The 11,055-nt window shown below is 37.5% G+C and overlaps 1 protein-coding gene across 1 annotated transcript in view; it reads right to left on the bottom strand.

The window, feature by feature from the left end:
• Nucleotides 1-374: 374 nt before the first annotated feature.
• pkp1a (plakophilin 1a) overlaps nucleotides 375-11,055 on the bottom strand; it is a 35,017-nt gene continuing 24,336 nt past the window's right edge. Inside the window, exons 11-14 of the mRNA XM_081387611.1 lie at nucleotides 7,504-7,690; nucleotides 7,222-7,306; nucleotides 1,805-1,896; nucleotides 375-1,718 (exon numbers count right to left, since the gene is read on the bottom strand). Coding sequence (XP_081243737.1) covers nucleotides 1,813-1,896; nucleotides 7,222-7,306; nucleotides 7,504-7,690 — 356 coding nt within the window. The 3' untranslated portion in view covers nucleotides 375-1,718; nucleotides 1,805-1,812. The remainder of the gene's footprint in view (nucleotides 1,719-1,804; nucleotides 1,897-7,221; nucleotides 7,307-7,503; nucleotides 7,691-11,055) is intronic.

Below are 11,055 nucleotides of genomic sequence, written 5' to 3'. Positions count from 1 at the left end.
AAACTAAAGTCAAATAAAAATAATATTCACAAAATACACTATCACACACATTAAGCAAATAGCAATCAAAAAGGCAAGTTTGGCTTTAAAAAGGTATGGAATCAAAATGTATCTGGAAATATTTAAATATTTTAAATAAAGTCAGAATTGCGAGATCTAAACTTGCAATTGTGAGATAAAATGTCACAATTATCTTTTAAAATGTTTTATTCTGTGGCGGAAACAAGCTTCCATAGGTAAGGACACAGTGTAAAACATGTTTTTTTTATTTCTATTAAAACAACATCTGACTTCATTTCAACCATATTTCAACGTTGAAGGTTGGTCACGTTCCATTGGGAAGTGAAAGTGTTTTTTTTTTTATTTTTTTTAATGTGCTAGTTTTCATACTATGGAAGCTTGTTTCTGCCATGAAATAAAAAATAAAAAAGGTAATTGCGACTTTTAATTGTGATATAAACTTTTTTTTTTACTCAGAATTGGACTCGAAATAACTTGAGTATATATATATATATCTTACAATTCTGACTATTTCTTGCAATTGCAAGAAAAAAAAAGTCAGAATTGTGAAAATATTTAAAAAAAAATAAAAAATTTAAAACTTTTAAAAATATTTATTCTGTGGCGGAAACAAGCTTCCATATAATTCCTAACGCTACCTCAGAACAACTTTTAGAAGGTTCAGAAGGTTTTAACAATATAAAAGCATATTTCGATTCTAACAACTATTCAGGCATCATTGCAAAAAAATAAAAAATGCAAAAGATTCAACCAGTGTGTACAGTACTGTAATGTTGTAAAATATTGCATTAAAATATTGCTTCCTTTACCAATATGCCCAGCATTTTTGTATATACAACACAGGAGGAGAAGGAAAGCAGCATAAGAAGAGTAGAATCATTACTCTGCAGGACCAGTAGTGTAAGTCTGTCAAGCCTAAGTGTAAGACGTTTCCCATGGTAAAAGTGCACATCTGTGTGTTAGGCGCTAAACAGGCCTGTACTAGCAGTGCAGAGAGCGACAAGATGAAACACCATCCACTCATTTTATCATGGAATGGGATTAATTACACAATTTGGGGATGCCTAGCTCAAAAATTCTAGAAAAACATCATACAAAAATAAAAAGTCCATATAACTCGCAAGCTTAATTCCAGATTCACGAATGAATGAATCTGAGCAGTTTTGTGAACTGCTTCGTTGAAAAGACCAGAAAATGATTTTCAGAGAAAAACTTAAAGAGATAGTTCACTCATTTACCACTTTCTATTTTTTTTTCTGTGGTTTTGGTTCCAATTGACTTCCATTTTATGAACAAAAACTGTTTGGTTTCCAACATACTTCAAAATATTATTTTCTGTTTTCCACAGAGGAGAGCAAGTCATAAATGTTTGGAACATCATAAGGTTGAGTAAACGATGAGAGAATGTTCATTTTTGGGTGAACTATCCCTTTCATTTTCAGTGTGTTCCTCACACAAAGCACCTGGAATACAGCGCGCGAGTCATACAGACACTTTTATGATCATTTTATGGGTCCTTGTGCAATTTTGGCACTTGACAGCCCTCTAGTTCCACAGAAGAATATCATTTGGGTTTGGGAAGACATGGTGTGGCGCCTTTCCCTTTAAATCTATACCCATAAAGCCTTGCAATACATTTCGGCTGGAAACTTTTCCCAAATCCAGCTACTCTCTCTGTGGCTTCCAGGAGACCTCAACTGCAAAACCCAAATTGAAAAATCAAATTAAAGAAAGAGTATAAAAAGGTGTCAGAATCAAAGCACTAAAATAAAATAAAACTTACCTGCACATTTATCTTTTTCCTTTCATGTCTGTTGCCGCCTTGTACGCCGTAGCAGTGACGTCATTTATAAACGTGTCCTTGATCATCCCTTGCTGCAAAAGAACGAAAGGTCAAAACTATAAATGGAGCGTCGTCGTCCTTTCAAAATGACACACAAGACCATCACAGTTAACAGTGTGAAAGCTCTCAGAAGCAAATGCATGTCATGGTTCTGCAGTGAATCACTGCTTCATGATCACGTGTTCACACACATGCCTGTCTGAGCTCTTCATGGCAGTTATGCTGAAGTCAGCCATCGTGGAACTCAACCTGTCACTATGGGCTGGCTGATGGACAACTACATAAAGACTTTACAAAAGTGCTGTCAGTGGGTCAAAAACAAGAGATTCATTCAAAATCTTTCTTTTTAGTAAACTCTGTGTACACAAACAATGTTCTCAATGCTGGAGTTCATGTGTAGAGCCTCTGGTGATACTTCGAGCAAAGTTTCATGTTGTGTCGAGCCTTTTTAGTGTTTTAAAAATAGCGATTTTGATGCTATCATAAAAGTGCCCCATTCACATGGCATTTAACCTAAAACGAAAATACGGTCAAACTTAAAAGTGGCGTTTCCATTCTAATTATGCTTTCAAACGAAAGTTTGCCTCAGGTAGATTAACAAAAAGAGCCTAGGTTGCATTCTGGCGAGAGTTACCCTTTAAGCTCTTCCTATATAAGCCCTGTGTTTTCACTCACTCTTTACAAAGTCTGCATTACACTGCATTTATGAGTGCGCTCTCCCTGGTTTTCATGTGTTACGATTTATTTTGATTTTCTGCCTTGTTTCTAGTGGTGTTCAGATCGAGGCTTCGTGGAACACTGAAACAGTTGAAGCAAATGTGCCGTATCGTGTCGAGGCTTTGAAACAATCCGACACCCGTCTCCGCGGTGACCCCTAGTGGTCAGAAAAGTGGAAATGCAACAAAACCCCGGGCCAAACATTCACAAAAACACCGTTTACAAATCTATTGCAAAATTTTGTTGAAAGTTAAAGCAGCACTCAGTAGCTTCGGGATTTCTTCGCTGTATTCTCGCTTTTTGCTCGCATGTTTCTCTCTAGAGCTCCCCCCACAGCTTCGGAATAGATATTTGACAACACTGTTGTAAAAACTCGTTGGTGATTCTCAGACACCAGAGGCTATAGATCAACGACATCAAAGCAGATGGGACATTCTTTAAAACGTCTTCTTCATTCGGGTTCGGACAGCGTGAGGGAGCGCAATAATGACAGCATTTTAGCAGATTTCTTTTGGCCGTAAAGCAATTGTTTACATCGCGAGACTTGATATCACGCGAGACTTCCTGACGCGGCGGCCGGCGGCCCGCCGGCTCAAAGTTGCAAGTGCGTATTTTCCGCTCACGGGCACCAGGGGGGTGCGAAACGACCACCATCCAACCCCAAATAAGTAATATAACCATTCCAATGACTCCGAAGCTGTTCAGTTAAGGTAAAAAAGGTTACTTAGTTCACCTTTAAATCTTTCAAATGCAATTATCTAATCTTCTAATAAGATTATCAAGTGTCTATATGTTCTTTAAATCAATTGTCAGGGTTTGTTTTGTTTGTTCTATGAATGGCTCAACTAAACAGGCCAGTAAGAGACCATTAGCTACCATTATTCATTTTAATTATACTGCCCTACAAAGCAAAAAGGCAGTAACTACGCAGAGTGCAGAACTGAGAAAAATGACTTTAAAGTTATCCTGTCATCCAGCCTAAGTAGTTGTAGGTAGATTATTGGACATGTGGCTGTTTTGTTACTTTATGTTAGCTTATTCTTTGTACATATCAATCCTCATATTTAATTTGATATTTTACCCCTATTTTGCAGTTACTGTATTCTTGCTTTGTATTACTTACTAAAATCGTGGCACCATACCAAGGAAAAAAGCAGTAACTACAGATTCTCCAAAAACTATTTTGCCACAACTTGGGCTCTGGGTGTGTTAGATACACTGTATTTGAATTAATTGGAACCATTTGTTTTCCTGAACATGGATATACCAATCCCAAACTAATTTGACCATTTTAGGTAAATATTTTCCACCCGGAAGCTGTTCTGGTGCTGAAACGGCTGCTTAAAGTCGCACATTGCTAAGCTGTATCAAGGTCCAAATGGGGACCATTTATTTTAAAAAGGACCACATTATTATGTGTGAGTATTAGATTAATGTGTGTCTGGGGGTGTTTCTGTATCTGTAATGTAGTATCTGCTATACCTACAAATCACATTAATGTTAAAGCACTGCAAAACAACTTTTCTTTAGAGCAAAACAAAATCATTTTGCCTACGTGTTTCTAATTTGTGTGAAGTTAGAAGGGTGAAATCGCAAATGTTAAAACCGTCCCGTGAGTAGGCCTATGTCTCGATACCAAAATTCCAGTAGTCGGTACCGATACCATTCAAATTTTACGGTTCTCGGTACCAATTTCGGTACCACAGCAAAATCTGTTGAAATTTTTCTATTTTATTTAACTGTTTGGGAAAAAAAAATATTTATGACGGTGATCATAAGTAAATAATACATAAGCATTGAAGGCTACATGCTGTTTAAACGTAAATATTGCTTATAAAAAAATCAAGTGAAAATTAAGCAACCTTCTATGCACACATTATTTTTAGTAGTAGTAGTAGTATTTTTAATACATGGAGACGTGGCTAAATCTAGTGTACAGTAGCCTAATATAATTATTTCTGTCAATTTCTTCAAGTTAAACCGAACTTTTATTTTGACGGGTTGCCGTGAAGACCTTTGAGTTTCTGTGTGTGTATGATATGACGATAGTTTTTCTCAAATTAAACGGTAAAATGCTCATGAAGTGACTCTCAGAGCGGCTCTGGATATGAATTTCATCATGCCATCATATCGTGAGGCAGCAGAGACTGAAAACAGCGCGAGCGTCACTCATGCTTGTGTGTGTGTGTGTGTGTGTGTGTGTGTGTGTGTGAGAGAGAGAGAGAGAGAGAGAGAGAGAGAGAGAGAGAGAGAGAGAGAGAGAGAGAGAGAGAGAGAGAGAGAGAGGTACCGTAAATACCGCGCGTCTGCGCCATTCATTCACAGAGACAAGCAGAACATGCAGGGTTAATGTTTAAATTGTCTTTTTGCGGTTTAATATATTATACACAGACACTATATCGTGGTATATGTCGGCTACGTCAATATGCACTTAGATAAACATAGAAGCAACTGCAGCTCCTATTACAGAAATGCTGGTATCGTCACATTTAAAAAAATTCAGTACCGAAGTACCGGTACTTTTGACAACACTACCCGTGAAGATGCCGCGAAATCAGCTGTGTGTGTTCACCATGGCAACAGTAACTTCACTGCGCAGCAACACGGTTATTTTTTTGTTAGGTAAAACATAACAAGAACACAGTAATGGATGTTACTGTACTCATGCTTTGTTTCACGAGGGCTTTTTGCAGTTACTGTACAAACGACTACCATTTTTCTCCAAAACGACACACATTTGAGATAAAATGTTTTGTCACATAACAAAGGATGCCTTGAATGTCATGAAAATGATAATAACTCATTTTTGACCAAAAATGCAGTTACTGCCTTTTTGCTTTGTAGGGCAGTATACTAACGTCTGATTAAAACGTCTACAAATGTATAAAACTGTATAAACTGTAAAATTGAAATTGCCATCGCTACTTGTTTCCTGGCTTTCCCTGTTTGATTGTGTCTTGGACTCTATTGTTCGTTGGATTATAAATCCTGTGGTTTGACCCTTTGCCAGTCATTTGGATTACGCTTGTGAAGTACTGTCAGAGCAGTTCGTAACAGAGGTGAATCACAACACTCCAAATTTGATTTGAAGCAAAACAATATTTGAAAATCGGACACAAATACAAAGGCACAAGACTGTGTGATGGCTTTAGTGAGGAAGAGAACTACAATCCCATGATGCATTGCGAACAGCATAATCAATTTAAAAACAATGGAGATATATAAAACTACTCATTTACAAATGTTGATTATATAAAACTTAAATAAATCAAAAAATAATGTGGGCTGTCGGTCAACAGACGCAAACAACATTGATTAACAACCTTGTAGCTTGTTAACCGGTCTTTGAAAGTTTATAAGTTACCATTAAAAATCTCTATGGAGAAGCTTTTACTTTCGGAACCCGACTGTTGCACAATTGGAAGGATATTTTCAAGGCAGCCTTTGTTTTGCATCCTTCATTTGGCCCATTTTATAGGATGCATCAAGTGTCTCCTTTGTGTCCTCCAATTACCCACACATTCTTACTCACGAAAAACAATTAACTGAGCCTGTCCAATTATGTTAGTTTTTATTTTAAGTAAATTAATGTACATGCATAAATGTCCATAATGTAAACCACTCGAAGAGCACAGATGGTTTGTAATTACCTGTATTGCAATGATAGAAATCAGTTAATATAAAGATTTGAATATAAAGTATTTTCCCACAATTAATTAGAATAGTAATTTGCCCTACCTATGCCCTTCAAAACCAACAGGCAGAGAATGAACTCGTCTCCCTGGATTCCTCTCTTACCCCCATCAACCTCTTCAAGGGTTGGGTGGAGTACAAGTCAGGGCCTGGAAGAGTGTGTGTGTGTGTGTGTGTGTGTGTGTGTGTGTGTGTGTGTGTGTGTACCAGCATGCAGACAGAGATATGGAGCAAAACCTGGGGATTTTTGTTTTACCTCAAAGCAGGAAAAAAAAAAGTGCGCGCCACATGTGTGTACACACCCTTCCACACCCTCTTTTCTTTTAACCAGATATTGCTTTCATTTTCTTATCCATCACTCTCTATTCGAAATTTTCATTAACCAAGTATCTGGTTTTGTACTCATACTCCTATATTTATTTAGAGGCCAATGGAAGAGGAAGTGATGTTTTCGGGTTTCCCCTTCATTGGTGTCAATGAATTTACCCCTGCATCCACTCATAATAAAACGTCTACTGTAAATATTCTAATAATTACTGTATGTGATATTACTTCAAAACATAGTAAATATTCAAAATATTCATAAATGTATCTTACTTATTTTGATTGCTTTACAAATAAAACACATGCAATAATGCATTAATACTTTACTGTATATACACTTTATGATTCATATGTTGTTGTTTTGAGCACGATTAAATATCCAATAATTGAATTATATACCAATAAATAATAATTTTTAAAAAAAATGGTCAGATTAATTAGGCAAAGAATAAATAAAACAATTAAAACTAAATAATTAAATTAAATACTATATGCATAATATAATGCATATGCGCTTTTTATTATAATGTCTTATAATTATAATTATTATAAGAAATTAACATGTATAGCATATTGCATATACACTGCTTTACCTCCTCTGGGCAGAGGTGGGACGGTCTTACCTTTTTCAGCTCTTTCTGGAAGTCTTTTTCTGCCCACAAAATCCAGAGAAGAACTCCAGCATCTTTTCTGGCTGAGTTGAAATTTCTGCAGGCAAGAGAGAAACTCAGAAGGCTATCCGCTAATACACATCAAATTCTTATAGAGTACCTGTCATCCATGGGTGAATGTCACAGAGTCATTTATCATTTCTGTCCTCCTAAAACTCCAACCAGTAGTTTGCTAATGTTTGCTAATGCCATCCCTTCACTGTCAAACATGCATTTTCCTTTAGACACACTTACAAATTTGAACTCAGCGTGCTCAGGGAGTCGATGAGTTTTGGGTTCAAAATCTTCTTCCCAATGTCAGGCTCTGCCAGCATGAGTGTGTGCATCACGCGGCACGCTGTAGCGATGGTGCTGTCCGATTCAATCATTTTCAGGTTCACATTCGAGACCACAGAGCTGACTTTGGGAACAACTTCCTTGGCTGTGGTTGAAAACAACAACATGAACGTTAGCAATGTTTATGCTGCAAGTGCAGTACAGTGTACTGTGCAAAATAATCCATAATGCAGTCTGTACGCTACTTAAAGGGGTGGTTGAATGTGATTTCCCTTTTTAACTTTAGCTAGTGTGTAATGTTGCTGTTTGAGCATAAACAACATCTGCAAAGTTACAACGCTCAAAGTTCAATACAAAGGGAGATATTTGCTTTTAACCCTCAGAGAGTCTTCGTTTAGCAGTCACACTCAGTGCCTTCCCGGTCAGAAGTGACCGAAGACTCTCTGAGGGTTAAAGAAATCAATTTCTAAGGACTACAGCAAACGGCCGGTAGGGACTACAAGACATTTCTCCAGGGTTAGTGACATCACTATCCCCAACATTTACATAAACCCCTCTGCTGGGAACACAATAAATAAAGGGGGCGAGGCCATTTTATGTTGCTTTGGAGAAGAGTTGTTGTGGTAGTAGAGTGTCGTTGCCCCTATGCCGTCGAAACGCTGTTATTTTCACCCAGATTGCAGGTCCACTTTGTTCAGTCTTCCTAAGGACGGTGGAGTTAGAGAGCAATGGTAACAATTTATTTTTAACTCGGTCCCTCATAATTATAATCCAAATTGTCGCTCTCTGTGCTGCACATTTTCCGGAGGAAAGCTTCCTCAATCCACGCGAGTTCAATGCAGGATTCGCACAACGGCTTGTCCTGAAAGATGGAGCAGTTCCAACTTTAAAAACAGAAGCTGTTGTTTACGAGCCACAACCTGTAAGTATGATTTTTTCGTTGATGTGTTTTCCTGTAATAGTTCGTATTGTTAATTGTACGTTGTAGCGAGGAAGTAAACGAAGGACAACGCTGTTTGGCTCCACAAACCAGTTTGTTAAATGCTTATTCATACTTATCCGACAAACACATACAAACTTCTGTTTGATTCACCAGCGCAGCGAACTTGGAATGTTTGTGGTTTTTGTCGTTTATGTGATCAGTGTAAATTATTCTTTGATTATAGCTTTATAGCTTATCTACATGCTTGTTTATCTACAGGCATGCTAAACATGGTTTTGTGTTTGATTTGGCTACTGTTGTAAAGCCAATGTTTAGTGTTCGTATTGGGTTAATAGTTCAGGCGACAGATATTTGGCTACAATCATTCTAAAAATACAAAAATGACAGTGCCATATAGTCAGTAGCGATCACAATAGATCTGCAGTCTTAAAAAACAAACAAAAAAAACCATACCATTCTGAAACGGCCGTTCTTGAACAGGTTCCTCTCCACTAACATTGGTCAAATTGGTATGGCAATATTGATGCCTTTGTTTATTATACACCGAAGCACAAACTACCGGTAAGGGTAAGGGGCGTGACGTTTCCGAACAATGTGCACTTGGCAGTTAGCCAATCACAACACACTGGGCCAGCTAACCAATCTGAGCCCATTGCGTATTTTTGAGGAGGGGGGCTTCATAGAACCCGGAAATCAATCGACCGTTTTTACAAGGAGGGACAGAGCAGTGTAGAATAATGGTTAAATATGTGAAAAATAATGCACATTTTTTAAAACGTAGCATGAACACGTTACAGTTCACCCCACAAACACAATCAAGCCTTCGAAAAAAGGTGTTTTACCACCCCTTTAAGGGGTCAAAGACCTGGATTATTTTATTATTTTTATAATGTTTCCTGGGGTGCCCTTATAATGTTAGTATGATTTTAACATCAAAAATTGTCACTTTATAAAAATATGGCATTTTTCCAAGCCTAATTTTAGCCTCTGATTTGAACGCTCTGTTTGAAGGGGCGTGTCTGCTGTGAGACTTCAGTGTAAACGCCCACTGCTGTGATTGGCTGTGAAACCTCAGTGTAAACGCCCACTGCTGTGATTGGCTGTGAGACTTCAGTGTAAACGCCCACTGCTGTGATTGGCTGTGAGACTTCAGTGTAAATGCCCACTGCTGTGATTGGCTGTGAAACTTCAGTGTAAACGCCCACTGCTGTGATTGGCTGACATGTTTCCATATGAAATAGCTAGCATTACATGTGGAACTCTCTCTAAAACTTTTGCTACGTTTTTACTATAACAGCTATCGAGATTAAGGAATCGTGAAAAGTATTGATCGTAATGATCTATTCCCATCACATGAAAGGTTGCAGTGATGAGCATTCAGCAGATGACGGACAGTCTGTTGATCGCGTATGAAATTACACCTCTGGCTTTCACCAAATAACAATGCAAACACGATGTAAATACAGTAAGAGCTTCGTTGTACTGTACATTGTAACAGCGTCATGATTTTGTAATGACTGATTTCAAACGAGTTTTGGCAAGTGTCCAGATAAACTTGCGCTGTTTGATTGACAGCTTGGGCAATTGGAAAGGGAGCGTTCTTTGATCGCTTTCTTTATATAATTTAATCACAGTTTAAATACGATTATTTTCATATTATTTTCTGGCAGATCCATATCGTAAAAGTCTGTTTGCAACGCCTCCGCCAAAATTTACCAATTAATCCACAGTGAAATACACCGAATACAAACAAATAATGCTCTGCTGAGACATTCACATTGTTGGGGGCAAAAAAAAAAAAACACTATCCTAGCATTAGGATCGTTTGGAAGGTAATGGTATCTTGTATCGATCTTTTCTCGTTCTGATGTCACTGTTCACTAACGCTCCAGTGGGCGGGGCCAAAGCTGAAGTGTGACGTCACAAATCTCCACCTTTTAGATCCTGTCATTTGCTGGCCTTGGTTTCAATAAAAGCAGTTTTTGGAATAACAAGAAAGGTATTTTTATAATATAATGAACTCTTAACTGTCAAAGGATCAAGGAACATTTGAATTCTCATTCTATGACCCCTTTAGTGACGTGCAAGTTTGATGCTTGGGCTTTTTTCCATTAGAGGAAGAAAACATATATTAAATAACTGGCTTTGATATGAATTACCCCTATATTGCTTGTATTTAAAAAAGGAATATCACACTAACATGTCATATGTTTTAGGTAACTGGGCTCAGTAAATTACTTGTAAATGTCTTGCATACAGAATATAAATCACAATTTTGCAAAAAAGCAATATCACACTAGCATGACATGTTTTAACTGGCATTGATATGTGCTGGAGGAGACTTTACAGAGTGCTGAACAATGATCTTGACTAAAAATTCATGCACCTCTTCATGGAAATAAATCTTGTGATGGCATTGACAATGCAAGAGTCCAGCACTCTGTAAAGTCTCCTCCAGCACATCCCAAAGACTTTAAATGAATTTAAGGTGCCAATTATAAATGTGTAAATATAGCATATGGCCATGATGTGTCTTCCTACATGGCTGTTTAAGAAATGAAAAGCTA

This window comes from Scardinius erythrophthalmus, assembly GCF_964197995.2.
Source record: "Scardinius erythrophthalmus genome assembly, chromosome: 15".
NCBI classification, from domain to species: Eukaryota; Metazoa; Chordata; class Actinopteri; order Cypriniformes; family Leuciscidae; genus Scardinius; species Scardinius erythrophthalmus.
This window is presented reverse-complemented; position numbering and strand designations above follow the sequence as displayed.